The sequence below is a fragment of the Cherax quadricarinatus genome, chromosome 24, assembly GCF_038502225.1.
Source record: "Cherax quadricarinatus isolate ZL_2023a chromosome 24, ASM3850222v1, whole genome shotgun sequence".
Lineage (NCBI taxonomy): Eukaryota > Metazoa > Arthropoda > Malacostraca > Decapoda > Parastacidae > Cherax > Cherax quadricarinatus.
The window spans coordinates 15842885-15869529 of NC_091315.1; the positions used below are offsets into that span (position 1 = coordinate 15842885).

Sequence of the window (26645 nt, forward strand, 5' to 3'; positions counted from 1 at the left end):
AACAAAAAGCTGCAGTAAGAATAATCACTAAATCCCATCCCTGGCAACACAACCCCCCACTCTTCATAGACCTAAACTTACTCCCAGTTCAGTACATCCACACTTACTACTGTGCAATCTACATCTACAGGGCCTTAAACTCTAGTATCAACCTTGACCTAAAATGCTTTCTTGATAGTTGTGACAGAACCCACAGGCATAACACCAGACACAAACATCTCTACGACATTCCCCGTGTCCGGATAAACCTTTACAAAAATTCAATGTATGTCAAAGGCCCTAAAATCTGGAACACCCTACCTGAGAACTCTAGAACTGCAGACACATTCATCACCTTCAAAACTACCATTAGAAAACATCTTATCTCCCTGATACACCCCGTCAACTAACTACACGAATACCACCTGGTGGTTCACACTTACACTCACTCACTCATTTGACCATAAACAGAAATATTAATCTCAATCTTAAAATAATGAATTCTGTGATTCTCCAATACTGAAACTATGTACTGTGCCAAAACAAAAGCATTCACATTGCTAAACTCACAAACTAGTATTTAGTCACTTAGCCATAATACCAACTTACCTCATAATTTGTAATATTTTACAATTAAGAATAAAACTAAGTCTGCCCGAAATGCCTAGCCATGCTAAGCGTTCTAGTGGTACACTCTGTAATCACAATTTTATTACATGTAAACCACACAATAACCAAATTTCTGTAAACTCAGCATTGTAATCCTTATAGAGAATAAACTTTGAATTGAATTGAATTGGGGTCCTTAATCTTGTCCCCCATGATGCGACCCACACCAGTCGACTAACACCCAGGTACCTGTTTGCTGCTAGGTGAACAGGACAACAGGTGTAAGGAAACTGTCGAATGTTTCCACCCGCCGGGAATCGAACCCGGGCCCTCCGTGTGTGAAGCGGGAGCTTTAGCCACCAGGCCACCGGGTATACACATAGAATTATCATACATAGCAGCATATGTGTAGAGAACCTGGGATAACCCAAAAAAGTCAGACAGAGTGACTTATTTCCATTGGGGTCCTTTTACCTTATTATTATAATATAAAGGTTATAATATTTTCTTATTATTCTACAATGAAGATAACATCTTATTATCATACTAAAAAGACTATCTACTACACGAGGGTCATTAAGACTATCTACTACACGAGGGTCATTAAGACTATCTACAATACGAGGGTCATTAAGACTATCTACAATACGAGGGTCATTACTAGGTATAAGGTAAAATTTACACGTATGTTAGCTAAAAAATAGAAAATCATTCCCCTCCCTTTCTGTAGCTTCATTCATCAGACACCTTTTGGCACTCTTCTTGAACTGGTTCATGCTATGACTGGCTTTGACATGTGCGGGCAGTCTGTTCCATTCCTTTATTGCTGTACAATAAAAGGTGTTTGAAGCCTGGCCAATGACTGTGGGTACTACAAAGTTGTGCTCTCTCCCCCTAGTACTATGATTGCTTTGGTTCCCAACCTTGACAAAATTGACAGCAAGATATTCTGGACACTGTTTGTGAGCAATTTTATAAACATGATTTAGCTTCAGTTGTTTTACTCTGTCTTCAACATTCAGCATATCCAACTGCTGTAATTCATCCTGGCCTACATGTTCTCTTGGTCCCAGCCCCAGGATGAATCTTACGATTTTGTTCTGGGTGATTTGCAGTCTATCTTTCAGTTTTTTTGTCAAGGCAGAGTACCATGAAGAGCAAGCGTAATCCATATGGCATTGTATAAGGGCTAGACATAGGGTCCTGCGAGCCTCAGTAGGTAAACACTGTGCTTGTCTATACAGGAACTTCAGTCTGGCATTCGCTTTCTTTACTACACTGTTCCCTATCAATTCTCCTGACATGCATGGGTCAAAGGGGATTCCCAGATATTTTACTGATGAAACGAAAGTGATGGGCTCCCCATTACACTGGACATTAAAATTATTTACCCTTCTCAGTTTATGTTTCGTGCCAAAGAGAATGGCTTCAGTTTTCCCGAGGTGTAATGATAGTTTGTTGTCTACTAACCATTTGCTGCAGGACTCCAGTTCCAGTGTTAAAACATTAGCTATATCTTGTGGGTCTTTACCTGACACTAACAGGGCACTGTCATCTGCATACAGTAGGAGTTTGCACTTGACACTGATAGGCATGTCATTGACATAACATAAGAATAATAAGGGACCCAGAATACTACCTTGGGGAACTCCACATGTTATCGGCAGGGGTTCTGATTCCGTTTTGTTGATTTTGACAATTTGTCTCCTGTTGCTAAGGTAGGACTTAACCAGTCTACAGAACCTATACCGATAGCTTGAAGTTTCGTACATAATATATTGTGGTTGACAGTATCGAAGGCCTTTTGCAGGTCTAAGGTTACTATACCTATAAGGTTCCCCTTTGACATTTCAGTTCTCAGGTAATCCATCAGATTAATTAGGGAGGTGTCGGTTGAGTAAGATCTTCTAAAGCCCGATTGATAGCTATGGAGAATGTTGTTGTCATTAAGGTACTTAACTACTTGAGAGTACACCGCCCTCTCTAGAATTTTGGATATTATACTGAGTATACTAACAGGCCTATAGTTGCTGACATCAGACCTACTATTTTTCTTGAAGATAGGAGTAACTCTGTCCTCCTTGAACCCCCTCCGGTACGGTATTAGTGGTGATTGACAGATTTATTATGTGAGCAATAGGAATTGACAGTTCAGAAGCACCATCTTTTAGGAACTTAGACGGGATGTTATCAGGGCCTGTGATCTTAGTTGGGTTTAACCTACTTAGTTCTTTTTGAATAAAGTCATGAGATACACTTACTAGTTGACAACTGTTTGGGGTTACCCCTTTATTGGTATAGTATATTTGAAACTTATCAGAGTCTGTGTTAAAGGTATTTGATGCAGCTGGTAGTTTACTTACTAGTGTTGATGCAACAGATGTGTAGTAGGAATTAAAGCAATTTGCCACCTTAGATGTTTCGTGGCATACCTCATTATCGATAGTGAGAACTATGTTAGACCTATCTACTGGCTTATGGCTATACCCCAGCTGTTTTAGTTGTTGCCAGAGCTTTCTGGGGTTATGCTTATACTCTTCAATTTTTGAGCAGTAGTGCTTTGCCTTTGCTCCTTTTATAAGTCTCTGTACTCTGTTCTTCACCCTTCGGAATTCATTTAGTGCTGCAATATCCTGTCTGTTTGCTTTAAATCTTTTTAGCAGCTGGTCTCTGAATTTCATATTATCTAATATCTCAGTAGTCATCCAGGGTTCAGTTCTTCGTTTAATCCTAACCTCTTTAACTGGTGCAATATTATCAAGGATGGTAGTGAACATTGTTTTGAATTTTTCCCAGGCATCGTTTACGTCCGTGCAACTTGTTATCTCTGTCCAGTCACAATTGTGTAGCCTATTTACCAGTGTTTCTTTACTGTAGTTTCTAGTTGACCTCATTTTTATTGTCCTGTGTAGGCCTATCCTATCCCTAGTGATTTTCCTGGTGCAGTAAATGATGAAATGATCACTAAGACCTGTGGTAATGACGCCTGACTGACTATTGTTCTCAGAGCGGTTACAAAGTATGTGGTCAATTAGGGTGGCTGAGAACTGCGTTATCCGGGTTGGTGTATTAATTAGTTGAGTGTAACTATTTAAACCTAGAATTTGCTTATACCTTTTGCATAGCCCGTTATTTTGCTGCTGAAAACAGATACTGAAGTCGCCCAGTATTATTGTCTCGCAATTGTTTTCAACTCCGGACAATACTCTGGAAAAGTCTTCTAAGAACTGGTCCTGGGTAGGAGGGCGGTAACTAGTTCCTACTAAGATGGGTTTGGTCTTGGGAAGCAGCACTTCAAATCATAGAATCTCCAGTTTAATGTTATTTAAATCAGGTCTTGGGTTGTAAGCTAAGTCATTTCTAATGTAGGCACATACTTCACCACCCTTTCTGTTCCTATCAAAGCGTTTTATATTGTAACCTTCTATTTTGACCTCGTCGTCAGTCACCGTATCATCCAACCAGGATTCAGAGATGGTTATAACTGCCGCCCTAATTTTGTTAGCTAGAATCCTAATCTCTGCCAATTTAGGAAGAAGTGATCTTGCGTTGACATGAATAAAGTGAAGGCCTGTTTTCATAAAACAATCATAATCATCAATATATGGCAATGGGTCATTTGTATTAAAATTAGGTAAATCAATGTCATCATTGTTAAAGGGTAACTGTGCCAAAGTGCATTTGTTACACACATAATGAATTCTGGCACCGTTACTATAATTGTACATACATCCATCATGCACCCACCCCTTACACATTTTACATAAGGTGCCTTTTCTGTTTTTCATGCGTACTTTAGTACAGTGTATGCACCTGTTTGGTAGTGTTTGAGATAATAATGGCTGTATTGTCTCACGTTGATCTATGTATGCATTATATATGGAGTTAAGGTTATCATTCCTAGCTACGAGACCGTCATTATCACCGTCATTTATCTGTCTGTTTTGCCTCTGCACAATAGTTTGAGGTCCTGGATTAATTTGGATATCACCACTTAAGAGCGCTACAGTAAGAGCTATGTGCCACTGTTTTTGTTTGGGTATGTGGTGTTGCCATACCTTGCGGCGATAGTGAGATTTACTTTTCTGGTAGGATGGCAACTGTTGGGCTTTTACTGTCCAGGGCGCTGTTACTCCATTCACCTTTTCCAGCCCCCATGACTGATTTCTTTCTTCATGGAATTGAAGAAGAAATATAAATATAATTATGGCAGCCTGTACCCCCCTAATGCCTGCCATTTTCACTCTTCGCTCTTTTACTCATATACGATAATATTTATTTCTCTTTTCCAGTCACCTAGTACACTTAGTATGTGCTTTAGCAATCACCACTGAATTACTAGTAAAATTTCTTCTTCAAAACCCTCTTCACTGCTCACTTTTCCCTTAACTTCACAAACCCCTTTCAGTTAACCCTTTATTACACACTCCCCTTCCCGCCTCACTTCACAGTCCGGCTTCACCTATTAACTTCTAACTCCTTTCCATTCTGGTACCAGAAAGGTTTAATCAATGGTTTTATCCTTCCAAAACCCACTCAATTCCATTTATCGGGGGTTGTGTGGTGTTGTTGTCTGCCTGACCTGATCTGCTGACTCAACCATTTTTAAAACACTGAGGGAAGCAAACGCCACCTACAACCTGACTTTCCTTGAGTTTATAGATATATTTGGCGTTTTCTGCTATAATTCTCTCACTGTACACTGGTCAGCTGAATATAGGTCAGCTACTAAAACATTAACCTTGACTGTTTAACCATTCACTTCTTTCCCACGACTGGCACTGAGGGATAACCGTCCTATAACCTTGGAGTTTTGTACTGTTGATTTGACGATATCTCCTGTGTTTCCCTCTCGTTAGCACTCGTTAGCTCTCGTTAGCTGAGTTAGCCGAAATTAACTCCTAGTTCTTAGGCCCGAACACACACATAGTGTCAGGTGACACACACAGACGTTCATGAGTGTGACAGTGTCAGGTGACACACATATATATATATATGAGTATGACACAGTGTCAGGTGATATTCATTTATAACGTCACAAAACATACTCAACCCCTGCCAATTTGGATTCAGGAAAAATAAAATCACTAATGATGCAATTATAAAAATGCTAGACCTGCTTTACACAGCATTGGAAAATAAGGAATATCCACTAGGAATTTTTATTGACCTAAGAAAAGCGTTTGACACAGTAGACCACGGCATCCTACTCCACAAACTTGACCACTATGGTATAAGAAGCCATGCGCTTGCATATTTTAAATCCTACCTTTCTAATAGGTATCAGTATGTCACCATTAAAGACACAGCCTCATCAATACGGCCACTTGATGCTGGAGTTCCGCAGGGAAGTGTCCTTGGTCCCCTGCTCTTCCTCATTTACATCAATGATCTTCCAAACATATCCCAACACCTGAAACCCATTCTCTTTGCTGACGACACGACTTATATCATCTCCCACCCTAATCTTGCCACCCTCAACACCATTGTTAACGAGGAGCTGCTCAAAATATCGACTTGGATGACAGCCAATAAACTTACACTTAACACTGGCAAAACCTACTATATTATGTTTGGTAGCAGAGCAGGTGTTGCGCAACTTAACATTAAGATCGACAACACTCTAATTGCCAGACATAATGAGGGCAAATTCCTTGGCCTATACCTCGACAACAACCTAAATTTCAGCACCCATATCCAACACATAACAAAAAAAGTATCCAAAACGGTGGGGATCCTCTCCAAGATACGATACTACGTGCCGCAAACTGCCCTTCTTATACTATACCATTCACTTATATATCCATACCTCACCTATGCTATCTGTGCTTGGGGATCAACTGCAGCAACACACCTAAAGTCAATAATAACTCAACAAAAAGCCACAGTAAGAATAATCACTAATTCCCATCCCTGGCAACACACCCCCCCCCACTCTTCATAGATCTAAACTTACTCCCTGTTCAGAACATCCACACTTACTACTGTGCAATCTATATTTACAGGACCTTAAATTCCAATATTAACCTTGACCTAAAACGCTTTCTTGATAGTTGTGTCAGGATCCACAGGCATAACACCAGACACAAACATCTCTATGACATTCCCCGTGTTCGACTAAACCTTTACAAAAATTCAATGCATTTCAAAGGATCTAAAATCTGGAACACCCTATCTGAAAACTCTAGAACTGCAGACACATTCATCACTTTCAAAACTACAGTTAGAAAACATCTTATCTCCCTGATCCACCCCAACAACTAACTACATGATAACCACCTGGTGGTTCACAATTACACTCACTCACCCACTGATTATAAACACAGAAATACTAATCTTAATCTTAAAATAATAAATCCTAACTAGTCATAAGTTTGCTTATGATACTCCAATATAGACACCTTGTATTGTGCCAAAACAAAAGCATTCACATTGCTAAAGTCACAAATTATGATGTAGTCACTTAGCCTTAATACCATAATCTGTAAGGATTTAATGTTAAGAATTAATCTAAGTCTGCTCGAAATGCCTAGCCATGCTAGGTGTCCTAGTGTCCCCCTCTGTAATTAGTATTTTATAACATATAAACCACACAATACCCAAAATCTGTAAACCCCACATTGTAACCTTTATAGAGAATAAACTTGAATTTTTTTTTATATTTTATTTAAAACCAATACAGTATACATAAAAATAAAAATAAAAGGAAACAGTATGGATCTCAATCCTGAAGGTTCGGCCATTGACATAAGAAACCCAACACAAAATAAACTAACACAAATGGATTGCACCTATATTCTTGCAAGATATAGCTGTATAACATACAACAATAACTTACGGCAAGAACATAGCTACAAATAAACACAGTAACAGGGTCATGAACTGACATATATAAACATTCAATGACTCAAAACCTAACTTACATATAAATTTTACATATAACATGACATATGACAAAGGTTCATTACAATTGAAAAGAATATATACAAGAAAATGTAACAATTACTTCCAGCCTTCTCATTAATAAATAAACCAAAACCTAACATCATAATCCTACTAGAACATCTACATACTTATCCCTAACATTACAGCTTTACATATACCAAAATACAAATAAACATACAAAGAAAACAGCTTAGATCTCAAAACCGACTCATTACAGTTACAATAAACCCGTATACAAAAATCTCAGACACAAAAGGAATGCGTCTATAAACTGGCTAGATATATCTGTATACCATACAGCCAAAACTTACGTCAAGAACATAGCCATGAAAAACCAATATCAGGGTGCTGACAGTCTATAAGTACATCTTAACATACAAAAACCTAGAACATCACATGAACTAAAAAACACTTCATATGGCAAAGAACAATACCGTTGTATAAAGCTATACAAAGTACATTGAAATGACAATTGAAACAAAGTAACGAAGTGGGAACATACAACAAGCATGTGTTGAATACATATAAACCTACACATCACATACACCACAGTATTATCTTTGTATAACACCTTTGAGGACATAAGGAGAATCCAGACATACTTAGATCATGCCTTGTGTCACCTCAAACCATCAAACACACAAATACTGTGAGATGTACCCTCTCACACATTATACACACAATAATGTAGTGCAACAACACTACTTACATATTATATTCAATACCTTCTGAAAAACAATGTGAATAACATATCTTACACAACTACCCAGACCAAACTCACATCACAAAAGAAGCTTATTTATTATATTACCAAACATACCACACACGCTAACATCTATACACATTTCCATACTCAAGAAACTAGCCCGCCGCAACCCCTTACTTTACACTTAAATCTCTTAAATCCTTCAACCTAAATCTACGATAACCTTCAGCAAATGCTGTCTCCCATCTTCCCCCATAAAGATCCCTATTGCGGCACTTTGTTCTATACATCGTGGCCCCTAACACTCTTATCCTTTCCTCGACTCCCACCTCCCTCATTGCCCAAGATATATAAATAAAATCAGTGACCACATACGCAAGCGCATTCACCACCTGCTGACTCCCCCCACCTATTCTAAACTTAACACCCGCAACACCTGTAACCCTTCCCCACCCACTAACCTAACTTTTTTTTTATATTTTATTTAAAATACAGTATAGATGAAAACTTTATATAAGAAGACAACATATAACTAAACAGAGGACTACCGGAACATATCTTAACCACAAAATAGCTATATAACCAAAACCTGACAGTCTTATTCATTTTATATATGAAATTTTATATACAAAAACAATATCATATAAACTAATACATTGTACACTCAATGGTACAATGGTTATATAAAATAACTGTCAGAAACCTGCGTGACTCTTGAAATTGACACATGATGTTCTTTATTTTTGACTTTGCATATACTGAAAAAGGAATCAAAACTTGCAAAAATCCTTTAATAATTAACATAAGACTTTCACAGATCTAGCATGTATGATTACATATGAGGAAACACTAAGACACCTAATACCCCGACCAACCCCATATTTAGTTTCTCAAACTAATTATAAACCCACAAAAAGTATACCTTGCTTGTATACAGTGATATTAGTAAAGGTGCTTAAATGAACATCAACTGACTATTATGCACCGATTTTGATGTTAAAATCCCCATGAAAAATCTGTACACCAATTCACGAACCCTTGGTGCCAACTTAAATTTACAAAATCCTTCCCATATTTCCCCCCAATTATACAGCGGAAAAACAGACAATCCCTGTACAATTTCCCCACGACAACATATGCTGACCATTTGCCCCACCCGGATCCGTTGCGCATTTCTCAACTTTAACAACAAACGCAGCATGTCCTCACACTCTATTAATCCCCTGCCGCTCCACCATTTACGCATTTCGATCATTACCCGACCCACCCGGATGCCCTTCTCACCGCCCGCCCTGAGGAACCGCTGCTTTACATAGAGAGCCTTCACCCGTGGCCCCAAAGCCAAGAGACCTAAACCCCCACGACGAACATGGGTCATGACAACCTCCCGACTTAACCAAGCTCTCCCGAAACCCCAAACATAACGTAAGACCCTTCTCTGCAGTTCCTGAATATCCATATCTCTTAAAGGGTACACCGCAGCCACACCCCATACTTTACTATAAACAAGTGTATTGACCACTACTGTCCTCTGTTGCAATGAGACATCCCCAGCTCTTAACCCCCGAAGTCGATTTAAAGCCTTGCTAACCACCAATTCAGAGTTTACCCTTCGGCTATCCCTCTCATCTGCCATGTACACGATACCACATATTCCAAGTTGCACCACGACTCCCCTCAAGGAAGGTTCCTTGATGTTGGTGAGGGGCTCTTGATTTAAGGAATTGGATCTGTGCTCCAGTTCCCCGAATTAAGCCTGAATGCCTTCCACATCCCCCCCCCCCCAGGCGCTGTATAATCCTCCGGGTTTAGCGCTTCCCCCTTGATTATAATAATAATGCACCACGACTGACCACCCATACCTTTCGCCCAACCTCCCCCCCACCCATGTACCCACCTCCAATAATTTCGATTTTGCGTTATTGACACACATGCCAGACTCTGCCCCAAAAAACTCAACAATCCATCCCACGATCTGCAAATCCTCCTCCCCTTTTAACAAAATTGTGGTATCATCTACGTACCCGACCACACGCATTGCATGGTCACTGCTCAGCGTCCCACGCCTCAAACCACCATCCACCAGCTCATAAAAGGGGTTTTGCATACAAGCAAAAAGCAGCTGGGAGAGGGGGCACCCTTGCCTCAAACCCCTTTCCATACGGACCGGCTGCCCCAATTTACCGTTTACCTGTACGCGTACCATAGCCGTGACATACAAGGTATCAACCCATCTGACAATCCCCTCTCCAAAACCCTGCTTCAATAAAATAAGCCTCAATAAATCCCTATCAACACAGTCATAAGCATTTTGCCAGTCAAGCCCGAGGACACCCCCCCCCTTGACATTCCTCCAAAAACTCCCGAATACGTACATGTCCGTCCCTCATGCTCCTACCTGGTATGCCTAGCTGTCCCTCGTGAATAACCGACCCCATAACCTTCCTCATTCTGTTTCCTAAAACTTTTGCAAAGATTTTATAGTCAGAGCACATAAGAGATATTGCTCTATATGCACTCAGACCCCTCCCCCCTCCATTTTTGGGCACCAACACAACTACCCCCGTACTTTGTGACATACCTAACCTCCCCTCCGTGAGCATGCAATTTAATACATCAACCAAACAATGCTTAATACTTCCCCAATGCGCCCTATAAAAATCATTCGAAATGCCATCTATACCTGGTGCCTTTCCTTTACTCATACTAAAAATCGCCTCCTCTACCTCCTCCACTCGAATTCTACCTTCTAGTACCTTTCTATCCCTGTCACTTATAACTTTTCTGAAATCCCTCCTCACCAGGCCACCCGCATGGACCCCCCCTACTCCCCTCCGTAGTTTTTCCCCAAACCATAGATCAGCATAAAAACTCATGCTGTTCGTGGTGAGAAGTACTTGACCCGGCAGGTAACCACCCAAACCCGTGCATACTTCCAATTGCAAGAGGGACGTCGCCTGTTGCCTGACCCTAAATTTGCGCAAGACACAACCCGAAGGTTTGTCACCCCATAGCACTTCTTCCATACCTGCTCTGACTCTAACCGCATTGAAACGTTCATTGTGAATTTCTGCAAGTCGACTACGAAGATGTTCAATGTCGTCATACCGACTACTACTCCCGCCCCCCACATAGTAATCATTTAGCTGCCCCTCCAAATAGTTTTGCAGCCCATACCTCCACCTCGCCTCCTCTTTTCCCCGCTTCTTATAATAACTTGCTATTCCAGGTTTGGCACGCGTTTCCCACCATTCCAACAAACATTCACCTGCCCGTCGCGTTTCCCAGAGATTCTTCCACCAGTCCTGAAAAGCTGACCCATCCCCCTCCCCCTCCAATAGCCGCACATTCAGTTTCCAATAACCTGGATAAACCCTGATCATTCCATCCCAGTTCATGTCCGCTAGCACTGCACGGTGATCTGAAAACCCCACATCAAAGGTCTGTACATGCCCAACTCTAATCCCTTGTGTTACATAAAGTCTCTCCAGACAGGCCGCATAGCCCCTGCGAACGAACGTATGCTCCATCCCCCACTCACCCTGCCCCACCACATCATAAACCCCTGCATCCCCCAGCAGATTCCGTAAGACAGGTAAAACGCACCCCGCCCCCCGCGGCTCAACATCGCCATGGCGGATAACGCAATTCCAATCCCCACCCATGACGGTAATGAACGGCAAACCCCGAGTGTAAAACGTTAAAGCCTCCCTCACAAATTCTATTTTAACTTTAGTGTTGCTTTCCGCTGGCATGTAAACGCCAACAAAACAAACCCTCACCTCACCCCAGTACCCATCTACCCTCACCACCCTCCCACCTCCCCCCTCCTCCCATCTTAAGACACGCCAAGGGCTGGACTCCTTCACCGCTATAGCTACCCCACCCTTTAATTTTAAAGAACTGCTAACATACATTCGGTAGCCTTTTAACCGTAACTCTCGCCCAAACTTATAATTGTGTTCTTGTATGAAACATAAGTCCACAGCATACCTGCGCAAGAACCACTCCATCCACACGCACTTAAACTCTGCCCACAGGCCATTTACATTGATGGTAACACACTTGAATTCACAAAAGGAGGTTTTCCTCTATGCTTGTGGGTCTTTCCCGTTCCCACACTATTACAACCTAGGATTTCAAAGGCCTGTTATCCCAGGTGTAATGGGAGCAAAAGAAACACAGCAGAAAAAGTTCAGACTTATATTATCCTTCACCAATTTAGAACAGCAATATGTACACTATGTACAGTAATAAGTATAGTGCACGTCACGGTAAGCAAGGCAGAAATAGAAGCCACAAGATAGCAGACCGTGCTCAACCAGCTCTAGAATGGGAATGACAAGGGCAGACAGGAGAGCGGTATCCACATAACCTCTGCGATTGCCAATCCCACCTTCTTATTGGCAGAACCTGGTCACTAGTTGAACGATGGGGCCCCATCACCAACTCTTAGCAACCTGGTTCGCTGGTTGGGGGAGATAGCCTGTAAATGAGGGTGTGTCCATGCGCCGAATAAAGGTTACGTACTCTTTGCATGCCACACACACGTACATTACACTGACCTTCTTTGACCTTTGACTTCCCAAGGCCCCCCTCACCCCCCCATGCCCTACCCATATGCTGGGTGCTTGCCCCAACCCCGTCTGCAGGAGGCGCCTCAGCCACTTTCGACCATAATTTCTTCCCTGGACGCTGTCCCGGTGTCAGGACCTCGTCCATATCCGACACTCCTGCCGTCCGTTTGCGGGAACCAACTTCCACACACATCTCCTCACCAGACGAAGCCTCTTGGTGGACTTCCACCACCATCTCATGCATCCATGTCATTGTAGGCACGTCCAGGTCTCCCATCTTTGGCGAATCATTCTTCACCACTTCTTGACACTCTGGTGAAACGTCTGGGCTATGCTCTGCCCCATCCAGGAGATCGTTTAGCACGTTCTCCAGCAAACTTTCCTGTGACAACCCCACAGGCTCCGTAGGCCTCACAGGTAGCGTGGGCACGTTTGTAGTGTCAACCGACAGGGTGGCACACGGCATAGACCGCATCTCCTCTTGTTGTACTTCCTCACTCCAATGCTTAGGTCCTTGTTCAGGCGAGGGACCAGTCTCCAGATCAAAGGCCTCGGTTCGTAGGACCACAGGAGAAGGTTCCCGGATGCGTACAACGAGGCGTCTGGAGCACTGAGCAGCCATATGGTCATAAGAGTTGCATAACCTGCATGTCTTACGTTGGCCTGCATAGTGAACAAAAACTTGTGTCCTGTAGTGTTCGAGATGCACGTAAGATGGAATCGGTTGTTTTAAAGTCATCTTGAGGGTGCAGGAGCCTTCCGGGAGCCCCTCGTATGGGCCCTCCCTCCACACTCCCTTGGTCGCTGCATGTACCGTGCTGTATTTACCAAAAACTTCCCAAATAACATACTCCTCCGCCTCAAAAGGCACGTTCCTTACTTTGACCCAGGTGATGTATGTGGAGACGTCATGCAGGCATACCTCTACAGCTGAATTCACCGCCATTTTCCTCTCTTGAAAAGCTTCCACAATCTTGGAGTAAAAGCCGGCATTTGCGAATTTTACAAAAAACCTCGACATCCTCAGTGGGTATGCCGTAGACGTCGCGAATAATGGTAGGCAACAAGACGTGCATCGTTGCACCACTGAGAGAGCCACGAATGAATTCAACACAGACCGTGTTTACTCTTCTACCCTGACGATCCGCCATCTTGCGTACTGTAGTACACGGTTCGCCACCAGGTGTAAGCAGGAGCAGGCTTAGAAAGCGTCCTCTCAGCCCGCAGGTTGAGAGATGAATGACTAACCTAACTACCCTACTTAGCCAGACCCTCACATCTTCTAAACAAGTACAAAAGTACACAGTGTGAAATATAGTTTCCGAACATCCACACGCTTTGCACTCCCCACCCTCCTTTAATCTCCTATTAAATAACACAACCCCAGATGGCAAGATCCCATGTAAAAACCTAAACATAACCTCCCTGACACTTGGTTTTACACGTAGTTGTTGAAGACATTTCCATACAGAACCCCATGCATACATAGGGTATGCCCCCTCAACTGCCGCCACCACAGACCCACCCCCCACCCTCTCAAGAACCTTAAATTTAAGCTGTTTCGGATCCCTTACCTTCAGTAAAACTCGCAACATATCCTCCCCAAACATTAAATCCCTACCCCTCCACCACCGTTGCATATCCATGCGCAGTCTTTCAAGGCCCCCCCCCCCCGCTCACCCCCTCCCTCACAAACCCCCTTTTCAGAAACAGACTCAACATACGCTTCTCAAGAGGTATAAGCCCCAGCCCCCCCAGGCTAAGGGGAAGCGACACCACCCCTCTACTTAGCCAGTCACAACCCGATCCCCATATAAATCTGAATACCCGCAGTTGCAACCGTTGCACCTCACACCGTCGTAACGGATATATTGCCACCACGTGCCATAACTTGCTATACAACAGGACATTCGTGACTATAACCCTTTGATGCAACGTTAATTGCTCTGCCCTCAAACCTCCCAATCTTTTCAAAACTCCATCCACGGTGTGCCTCGAATTTGCCTCTTGTGCATCCCTATCATTCCGCATGTACACTATCCCACATATCAACAACTGATCTACCACACGCCACCCACCCTCAACAGTCTCACTATTATGTACACTATCCCACATATCAACAACTGATCTACCACACGCCACCCACCCTCAACAGTCTCACCATTATGTACGCTATGCCCTAGATCCAAATACTTGGACTTTACTACATTAATTTTCATCCCCGTAGCCTCACCAAAAACGTCTATCACCCTTCCTACCTTATGTAAATCCCTCACATCCCTCACCAAGACAGTCGTATCATCCACGTAACCCACTATACCCGCTTCCCCTTCTCGTGCAAAACCAACCCTCGCTCTCGCTATACTCCACCTAACTGCGCTATAAAAGGGTTCCTGAAGACATGCAAACAAAATTTGCGACAGAGGGCATCCCTGTCGCAAACCCCTTCCCATCTGTATGCTATCACCTAGTCGTCCATTAACCTGTATTCTCATAACTGCACCCAGATACAAAGTTTTTGCCCAAGAAACAATTTCCCTCCCGAAACCCAACCAACGCCTAAAACTCCATAATGCATCCCTTTCTACGCTATCATAAGCAGCTCTCCAATCCAGAGCCAAAACTCCCCCTCCCCCCTCCCCCCTATGCTCTATAAAACTCCTAATAACTCCATGCCCTTCATACATTGATCTACTCGGTATGCCATATTGTCCTCTATCAATTACTTTACCTAAAACCTGTTTGATTCTGTTCCCTAATACCCTTGCAAATAACTTATAATCACCACACATAAGCGATATTGCACGGTAATCTTCTACCGTGGTCTGTCCACCCTTTGGCACTAATACAACAACAGCAGTCCTTTGCTGCTCACCCATTGCCTCATCTTCCTTCATTACAGTGAACAATATGACTAAAAATCTCCTCATTACTTCCCAGTTCTTAACATAAAAATCATTAGGCAACCCGTCTACACCCGGTGCCTTACCTAAACTTGCACCTGCTATAGCTTGCCAAATTTCCCCTTCCGTAATCTGTCCTTCCAAAGTCTCCCTATCTCTACCATCAAGCTCGCATTGCACATAACCACCCATTTCCCTTAAAGCATCATCTCGTATACACACGTTGTGCATATGACCTAAACCATGCATCATGATATCCACTCATACCTTCAGTCGACATCAATACCTGCCCTTCCCTATACCCTCCCATCCCCACATGAACAGTTAATCCCATCATCTCCGTCGCCGCTCTCCTCTTATGCTGTCCTCTCAATACACACGCCGATGGCCTGTCACCCCATAACACCTCCTCCAACCCCGCCAAAACGCGTGCACCATCAAATCTTTCATTTTGCAAATCCCTAATGCTCTCCTTTAATCCCTCAATATCTCCCACTGGGTAACTAACCCTCCCACGTTCGTAGCAAGCTCTCAACTGCCCCTCAAGATAAGATTGAAACCCATACTTTAACCTATTATATTCCTCCCCATTACGTACATAAAAATCATTAATACCTGATTTCGCCACCGAGTCCCACCATCTAACCAGATCACAATTCCCAGGCGCTTCTGCCTCCAACCCCTCCCAAAACTGTTTAAATGACTGTCTATATTCTTCTTCATGCAACAACTTTACATTTAACTTCCAATACCTCCTACCCCTTCGAGGCAACCCCTCCCAACCCAAATCCACCATAACACCTCTATGATCAGAAAATACCACATCCAACACCCTCACCCTATGTATTACTACCCTTCTGGGGACGTACAAACGATCGAGCCTAGCAGCATACCCACGCTTAATAAATGTATGCTCTACCTCCCCCCCCCCACAGATATCGATCAAACCCACCCCTGATAACAATTCTCCCAATATTCCCATACAATGCCCCCACCCCCCTCGGTTCCACATCCTTACGCCTTATCACACAGTTCCAATCACCTCCTATCACGGCTACCCCCAGCAATCCACGCAAGTAGTAAACCAGCACGTCCCTCACAAATTTATTCTTAACACGTACGTCACCCTCTGCCGGGCCATACACACACACCAACGTCATCTGTACCTGACCCCATAATCCATCCACACGTATCACCCTCCCCTTCTCCCCTTCACAATGCCTGACAACCAACGGGCTAGTTTCCTTTACCAATATAGCCACACCGCCTTTCAATCTGACTGCATGTTCAACATACACCTTATATCCCTCCACCTTCAACTCATAACCATGTCTATAATTATGCTCCTGCAAGAACACAACGTCAACACCATGACGCTCCAAAAACTCCCTAAACCGCTCACACTTTCTCTGCGACCTCAAACCATTGATGTTCAATGTCAAGCACTTAAAACCGACAAAGAAGGTTTCCCTCTTGACACAACCTTTTTGTCACCTGATCGCCTCATTGCACTCTTATCCCTCCCCCCCCCTTTTTGTGCACTCTTACTCGATCCCTGTCCCTGAGTGTCTTTTGAACCCCCTCTGCGTGACATCCGCCGATTTCTTCCCTGAACATTGTGCGGGCGTAAGCACTTCATCTGAACCGTAAAGCGCTGCTGCCGCTTTCGCGTCGTACCGTCGACCTGCATCTCGTCATCAAGCTCATCACCACGATGAACCTCAACCTCCACCGTATTCACCGACAAGACAGCCTTGTCACACACCTTAGGACGAACTATCTTCGCCTCTCTGTCCTCCATAGTAGTCTCAAGATCCAGGACCGTGCCTTCTTCCTGATAAGGCCCCGTGCCCAAAATATCCACAAGCGTCGTCCTTATCGATGCTTCCTCCTTGCTATCATTCACTTCCGCGATGATCTCCTCCAATGCCTGAACCACGTCCAAGGAAGGGGAGTCCCCCCCACTCGTGGCACCTGCCATCTTCTCTGCCCTCTCAACCTCCTCACTCCATGACGCACTCTGCAGAGGCAGTGTCGAAAAAGGCTGCCCTTGCTCCACTCTCCTCTCCTCTACGTTTCTTCGTTGTTGCAGGTCGTTGTCTCCACGTCCTCTACCACATTGCGCTGCCAGGTGTTCATACGACCCGCACAAACGACAAGTGCGTCGTTGCCCTGCATATGTCACAAATACCTGAGTTCTGAAATCGTCCATCACCACATACGACGGTATAGGATGTCGTATCGTCATCTTTGCAGAGTAAGTACCCTCAGGTATCCCCATATACGTACCAGCTGACCACCTTCCTGCAGTGACCGTGTGTACCGTCCCATATTTACTCATGGCGAACCTTATGTCAGATGCATCCGCCTCGAATGGCACATTCCTGATCTTCACCCAAGTGAAGTAACTTGATACATCATGCATCCTCACCGTGACAGCATGATTCACAGGTATGGCCGCTTCCTGAAACTTGTTCACCACTGCCTCATACATACTCGCCGAATTGAATTTAAGAAATATCCTCTTCGTGCCATTCAAGGCAAGTCCACAAATCTCTTCAGTAGCAACGCCGTAGGTGTCTCTAATTATTGCTGGTAGAAGTAACTCCATAGACGGCCCCATGATAGCTCCACTGGTTAATTCAATACAGACTGTATTAACCCGCCGGCGACAAGCCTGCGCCATGTTGTGAAAATATTACTGCACCCAGTCAACACCAGGGGGTAGCAGCAGCACACGTCCTCTCTACTCAAGGGTTGAGAGACGAATTGGTAAACTTGAATTGAATTGAATTGAATTGAATTAATGAATGTGACAGTGTCAGGTGACACACTCATATGTATCTGAGTATGACACAGTGTCAGGTGACACAGACGTTCGTTAGTGTGACACTGTGTCAGGTCACACGGACGTTAATGAGTGTGACACAATGTCAGGTGACATAGACGTTCATGAGTGTGACACAATGTCAGGTGACATAGACGTTCGTGAGTGTGACACAGTGTCAGGTGACACGGACGTTAATGAGTGTGACACAATGTCAGGTGACATAGACATTCATGAGTGTGACACAGTGTCAGGTGACATAGACGTTCGTGAGTGTGACACAGTGTCAGGTGGCAGATGTACATGAGTATATACACAAATAACCCGCACATAGAAAAGAGCAGCTTACGAAGACGTTTCGGTCTGACTTTTACCATTTACAAAGTCGAAGTCGGACCGAAACGTCCTGGTAAGTTTATCTCTTCTATGTGCGGGTTATTTGTTTATTGTTCCAGTCATGGTATTGTGATTTTTTGTTGTTGTTACACATGAGCATGACACAGTGTCAGGTGACACGGACATTCATGAGCATGACACAGTGTCAGGTGACACGGACATTCATGAGTGTGACACAGTGTCAGGTGATACGGACATTCATGAGTGTGACACAGTATCAGGTGACACAGATGTACGTGAGTGTGACACAGTGTCAGGTGACACAGATGTACGTGAGTGTGACACAGTGTCAGGTGACACAGATGTACATAAGTGTGACACAGTATCAGGTGACACTGATGTATATAAGTGTGACTCAGTGTCAGGTGACACAGATGTACATAAGTGCGACACAGCGTCAAGCGATACACACTGACGTGGATTTCTAAAATCAGCTGAGATTTTTCCTGTTGACGTTGGCAGAGTCTGGAATGTTGCGTCGGAGCACTTTCCTGTGAGACGCTGAGAGAAGCAGCGCTACACAGCAGTAGCACACCACCTGCTACACAGCAGTAGCACACCACCTGCTACACAGCAGTAGCACACCACCTGCTACACATCAGTAGCACACTACCTGCTACACACCCAGTGAGACGCTGAGGGAACTACTGCTACACAGCAGTAGCACACCACCTGCTACACAGCAGTAGCACAGCGCCTGCTACACAGCAGTAGCACACCACCTGCTACACATCAGTAGCACACTACCTGCTACACACCCAGTGAGACGCTGAGGGAACTACTGCTACACAGCAGTAGCACACCACCTGCTACACAGCAGTAGCACAACACCTGCTACACAACAGTAACACACTACCTGTTACACAGCAGTAGCAGACCACCTGCTACACAGCAGTAGCACACTACCTGCTACACATCCAGTGAGACGCTGAGGGAACTACTGCTACACATCCAGTGAGACGCTGAGGGAACTACTGCTACACAGCAGTAGCACACTACCTGCTACACATCATGAGACGGCGCGGGATCCCAGTGGTTCCTGGTCTTGCTGCCATGTGTATCTTATGGACGCTGACAACAGCAGGAGTACAGGAGTCAGGAAGCTTCGGTGCAGGTAGGTTGTGACACCAGGAGGAGGAGGAGGAGGTGGAGAAAGAGGAGTAGGAAAAGGAGGATGTGGAGGAAGAAGAAGAAAGCTTTCACTTTTTAAGTTCCCTGGCGTACTGCATCTGTGTCATCTAAATTCACTGGTCTGAAAAATAATTAGAAAGGCAAGTTTTGATATTTCTCCCTTCGTATGACATTCTTTTCAGAAAGGAAATAATTAGGATTCCTAATGCTGGGTCGTTCACATATTGAGCTGTTGCGTGTAACGCCATAGGTAATTAGTTATCTTGGCGGTCATACTGGACGTAAGGGAGCACTGACTATCATGTATAACACAGGAAAAACAAGCCCTAATTCCTTGGTGTGGATTATCTTAAGTGTAATTCCACACCGAAGAATTAAAACCTGTTTTTCCTGCTCGTTTTCTTGACGGTTAGACCAACGTCTGCCTCAGAATCTTGTGGGATAGATAAATTACGGCTGTTTTCCTTTGAATAATTTACAGATGAATCCCTTTCAATGAGTCCCATTAAATGGACCCGTTTTCTAGAGGTGTAGAAATTCATAAGACAATTAACAGTGATATCTATATTTGGAATGTGAAGTCATTTATATCATATGACCGAATTTTTGATAATTGTCATAATACGTTCGTTAGGCTACTACTGCAATATTAGTGGCTTTGGGCTGGCTGTCTTCTAATGCTATAATATTCAGTCTTTCTGGATATGGATATTGGTACTGAGGGGCACTTCCTGCCTCCAGCTTCTCTGCCATGTTCCACAAAATACGCTTTCCCTGATCGTATTTGCATAGATCTCCTTCTCTTTTCTGCAACATTGCAAGCTCCCGATGATGTGTTGATTGCAACATGAAAGGCCTAGAACTATCATTCCTGCATTAATCACCTTATACCGACTTACACTCACTTTCCACCTACTTATACCCTCCTATGCCTCTCTAATACTCTCTTACTCTCCGTCTTGCGCACTTACACCTGCTTCATGCAGGCTTATACCCTTTCAAGTTCACTTAAACCCTCTTCTGGCCGCAGGTGTTCACGTGGTGGGTCTGCTAGGAGACGCGAGCACCAGGGAGGACCACTTTCTGCAATCTCTCTGCAGGCTGCAGTACCCCAGTGTTCAGGTGAATCCTCGTCGAACACTTTCGCTGAGTCAGTTGCTTTGAGTCAGCTTTGTCAGTCAGTTTTTCACTTCAGTCAGTTTTCAATAAATTTTCAGTTTTTTAGTCAGTCTTAGTGAGACAAGCTGATAGTGAAATATATAGTCTCTTGGTGGGATAGTCTATTAGTGAAATAAGTTATTGGTGAGACAATCTATCAGTTAGTAAGTCTATTCTTAAATTCAGCTTACTAAGCACCTGGTAAGATAAGATAAGATAAGATAAGATTTCGTTCGGATTTTTAACCCCGGAGGGTTAGCCACCCAGGATAACCCAAGAAAGTCAGTGCGCCATCGAGGACTGTCTAACTTATTTCCATTGGGGTCCTTAATCTTGTCCCCCAGGATGCGACCCACACCAGTCGACTAACACCCAGGTACCTATTTGCTGCTAGGTGAACAGGACAACAGGTGTAAGGAAACGTGTCGAAATGTTTCCACCCGCCGGGAATCGAACCCGGGCCCTCCGTGTGTGAAGCGGGAGCTTTAGCCACCAGGCCACCGGGCCACCACCACCAGGCCACCGGGTCAGGGTTGAAAGTGAACATAGGAAAGAGCAAGATGATAAGAATAACAAACAAATTAGGTAATGAAAGATTGGATATCAGATTGGAGGGATGGAGTCTGGAGGAGGTAGTGGAGATGTTAGTGTGAATATTATGAAGAGAATAAGCAGTTTGGAGATCAGAGGGAGATGAGGGGTTCTAAAATTATTATCCAGATAGCAGAGGATAGTTGAGGTGGTTTGGACATTTAGAGAGGATGGAATAAAATAGAATAACTTGGAGTGCATATAAATCTGTAATGGAAGGAAGGCGGGGTAGGGGTCGGCCCAGGAAAAGTTGGAGGGAGGGGGTACAGGAGGTTTAATGTTCGAGGAGGTTTAATGTGTGAGTGTGTTAAGTAGGAGCAAGTGGAGGCAAATGGTTTTTATGACTTGACGTGCTGTTAGAGTGTGAGTAGGGAAACCGGTTAGCCAGACTTGAGTCCTGGAGGTGGGGAGTACAGTGCCTGTACCCTGAAGAAGGGGTGGAGATTTGTTGCAGTTTTTTAACTGTAGTGTCAGCACGCCTCTGGCAAGACGGTGATGGAATGAATGATGATGAAAGTGTTTCTCCTTTTTTTGGGTCACTCTCCTTAGTGGGAATTTGGACAATCTGATGAAGACACATTTGCAGCAGTTCAGTATCTTTATTATTGAAACGTTTCGTCTGTATAACAGACTTCTTCAGTCTGGAGACATCAGTCGTAGTGGAGAGGTAGATCTGACGGCTGGGAGACTGATCTTCCTGGAATTGTTCATTATTAATGCCATTTGGCGCGTATTATTTATGTGGATAAGTTCAGTGTAACTTCCACACACTCCTTGGTGATGAGATGTTTCTGAAAATAAACATTCTTCACATTTGTTTATTCGTAAGCGGGTTATGTAGTGCGTGACGTGCGAAATATGTGAAGATAAAAGTTCAAGGCTTAAAGAAAGCTGTTACTTGGACAAATTTTAGCTCTACCAGTGGCAATTTAAAAAAAAATATTCCTTACAGAGTAAAACATCGTCCCATAGAAAGCTTATTTTAGGACGTGTTTCTGTCTTCATAGGAGACGACAACTACACCCAGTTAGTGTTGACGTGTAGGGTGTAGAGTAAACTGGTACAACAACCACTACACTCACAGTGTGTTGATGTGTACGGTGTAGACTGGTGATACATCCACTACACTCACAGTGTGTTGACGTGTACGGTGTAGACTGGTGATACATCCACTACACTCACAGTGTGTTAACGTGTAGGGTGTAGACTGGTGATACATCCACTACACTCACAGTGTGTTAACGTGTAGGGTGTAGACTGGTGATACATCCACTACACTCACAGTGTGTTAACGTGTAGGGTGTAGACTGGTGATACATCCACTACACTCGTAGTTTTAAACTTCATGAAAGCTTGTAAGGAGCTCGATACATCTAGACTCTTCAAAACTGATTCTATACGTAATTTATATAATTGACGTTAATGACCGTGCTCATCCCCACCACAGATGTCAGCGACAACAACAATACAACTTCAGCCGATATTCCACTTTAAGATTTCTCTCTCTCCTTGGCAGGTGTTGAAAAACTGGTGTCCTTCAGGAAGGTGTGAGGAGGACGCCAGACTGGAGGACCAGCTGAAGAACTTGCCCGAGGACGACCTAGTTATTGTTGTCAGCTTGTAAGTTAACCGAAGCATCGTTCCTTTACTTATTTTTTGTTCATTTTGTTATTAACTGTCATACATAACAGTCTGATGAATTACTGCTGCACCTGATGACTCTACCAGTTAATGATTCATATAATACACTGCCCATACATGCAAGGAAGATAACAATACGGCATGAAGATACTTCAGGACGATATGCTTTAAAACATCCATTAACCTGACTTATTGGAATTATTAACTGATTTCCCGAATACACCGACCATACAGATATGCTTGTATAATAAGCCAAAATATTCTGTGATTTGAGTAAAGCTCATTGAATACCTTAATCATACACTTTTGCACTCACCTTAAATAAATTGAAAATAAGAAAAAGTTTTGGAATGAGATTAATAAGTTGAGGAAGCCTAGGGAACAAATGGATATGTCAGTTAAAAATAGGAGAGGAGAGTTATTAAATGGAGAGTTAGAGGTATCGGGAAGATGGAGAGAATATTTTGAAGAATTGTTAAATGTTGATGAAGATAGGGAAGCTGTGATTTCGTGTATAGGGCAAGGAGGAATAGCATCTTGTAGGAGTGAGGAAGAGCCAGTTGTGAGTGTGAGGGAAGTTCGTGAGGCAGTGAGTAGAATGAAAGGGGGTAAGGCAGCTGGAATTAATGGGGTAAAGATAGAAATGTTAAAAGCAGGTAGGGATATAGTTTTGGAGTGGTTGGTGCTATTATTTAATAAATGTATGGAAGAGGGTAAGGTAACTAGGGATTGGCAGACAGCATGCATAGTTCCTTTGTATAAAGGCAAAGGGGACAAAAGAGAGTGCAAAAATTATAGGGGAATAAGTCTGTTGAGTATACCTGGTAAAGTATATAGTAGAGTTGTTATTGAAAAAAAATGAGAGTAAGACAGAGAGTAGGATAGCAGATGAGCAAGGAAGATTTAAGAAAAGTTGGGGGTGTGTAGACCAAGTGTTTACAGTGAAACATATAGGTGAACAGTATTTAGATAAGGCTAAATAGGTTTTTGTGGCATTAATGGATTTGGAAAAGGCGTATGACAGGGTGGATAGGGTGGCAATGTGGCAGATGTTGCAGGTGTATGGTATATTAGGTAGGTTACTGAAAGCAGTGAAGAGTTTTGACGAGGATAGTGAGGCTCAGGTTAGAGTATGTAGGAAAGAGGGAGATTATTTCCGAGTAAAAGTAGGCCTTAGACAAGGATGTGTGATGTTACCATGGTTGTTCAATATATTTATAGATGGGGTTGTAAGAGAAGTGAATGTGAGGTTCTTAGCAAGAGGTGTGGACTTAAAAGATAAAGAATCTAACACAAAGTGGGAGTTGTCACAGTTGCTCTTTGCTGATGACACTGTGCTTTTGGGAGATTCTGAAGAGAAGTTGCAGAGGTTGCTGGATAAATTTGGTAGGGTATGTAAAAGAAGAAAATTAAAATTGAATATAGGAAAGAGTAAGGTGACGAGGATAACAAAAAGATTAGGTGACGAGAGATTGGATATCAGATTGGAAGGAGAGAGTATGGAGGAGGTGAATGTTTGGAAATTAGGAGAAGGTGTGGGATTACCAAAACTATTATCCAGAGGGCTGAGGAGGGATTGTTGTGGTGGTTCGGACATGTAGAGAGGATGGAACAAAACAGAATGACTTCGAGAGTGTATAAATCTGTAGTGGAGGGAAGACGGGGTAGGGGTCGGCTTAGGAAGGGTTGGAGGGAAGGGGTAAAGGTGGTTTTGTGTGCAAGGGGCTTGGACTTCCAGCAAGCATGCGTGAGTGTGTTTGGTAGGAGTGAATGAAGACAAATGGTTTTTAATAATTGGCGTGCTGTTGGAGTGTGAGCAAAGTAACATTTATGAAGGGATTCAGGGAAACCGGCAGGCCGGACTTCAGTCCTGGAGATGGGAAGTACAGTGCCTGCACTCTGAAGGAGGGGTGTTAATGTTGCAGTTTTATAACTGTAGTGTAAAGCACCCTTCTGGCAAGACAGTGATGGAGTGAATGATGATGGAAGTTTTTGTTTTTAGGGCCACCCTGCCTTGGTGGGAATCGGCTGATGTGTTAATAAAAAAAAAGATTAAGGGATACCTAACTACTTAAGATTAATAATCTAAAAAAAAAGTTATTAATAACCTCTGCAAGTTTGAGCTTATTTTTTTTTGTTACCAATTGTAAGATAAGATTATTTATATTTTATAGGTGGGACGAGTTTGTTTACTTCGTAGCAAGTTACGCGGACGCCAGAGCGCACCTGATGGATGTTGAAAATTCACTGATCGTGGCTCATGTTTCTTTCCTGAGTCCTGATGACGGCAAGAAACAGAAACGAAAGGAGAAATACGTAGATAAGAAAATGGCCGAAGATCGTGAAGAGGATAAAATGAATAACGAGGAGAGAGAGGGAGAACATGATAGTATTAGAGACAATGTAAATATTCCTAGAGAATCAGGGGAAAATCTCGAAAAGGAAACTAAATTTAAGAATAATGAGGCAAAAGTCTTAGCTAGAAAGAAGCAAGAAGATTACGAAGATGAGAACACAGGACTGGAAAAAGACGCGATTCAGATCTCTGATAAAAACGATAATGACGAAAAAAATAAAAGAAAAATAAGAGAAGTTGAAGAGGAAGCCAACTTTTCAAGCGAGAATAAAGACGATGAAGCAGCGAAGAAAGGAAAGACAAAGGGAAGTAATAAAGAAGAAGTAAGGACTGACGAGAACCTCGTCTGGTCTGTTCTTAAAGGTGATTGTAGACATGCTGATCATCCTGGTCTGTTTTCCTTCTTGTTCTTACGACATTCTCTTGTTATTTTTTCATGATCAGAATTCCTAATGATTATAATTATAACTATAATTTTTAAAGGGGTGGACCGGTAAGCCCGCGGAAGGTCTCGGTCAGATGACCGAAAGCTCCATCTGCGGGTCATCATATAACTAACACCCGTGTCAGGAAACACTTGTCCTGTTTCCTGAGAAACGTAACGTAACGTAACGTAACGTAACGTAACGTAACGTAACGTAACGTAACCTAACCTAACCTAACCTAACCTAACCTAACTTAACCTAACCTAACCTAACCTAACCTAACCTAGCCTAACTTAACCTAACCTAACCTAACTTAACCTAACCTAACCTAACTTAACCTAACCTAACCTAACCTAACTTAACCTAACCTAATTTTCTACATAATCTTTATCGTGGGTTTT

General features: G+C 43.2%; 1 protein-coding gene across 1 annotated transcript in view; it reads left to right on the forward strand.

Moving 5' to 3' along the window:
• Nucleotides 1-19459: 19459 nt before the first annotated feature.
• The window catches only part of LOC128690727 (multifunctional procollagen lysine hydroxylase and glycosyltransferase LH3), a 124914-nt gene continuing 117728 nt past the window's right edge, over nt 19460-26645 (forward strand). Inside the window, exons 1-4 of the mRNA XM_070088211.1 lie at nt 19460-20056; nt 21104-21195; nt 23339-23442; nt 25638-26182. Coding sequence (XP_069944312.1) covers nt 19954-20056; nt 21104-21195; nt 23339-23442; nt 25638-26182 — 844 coding nt within the window. The 5' untranslated portion in view covers nt 19460-19953. The remainder of the gene's footprint in view (nt 20057-21103; nt 21196-23338; nt 23443-25637; nt 26183-26645) is intronic.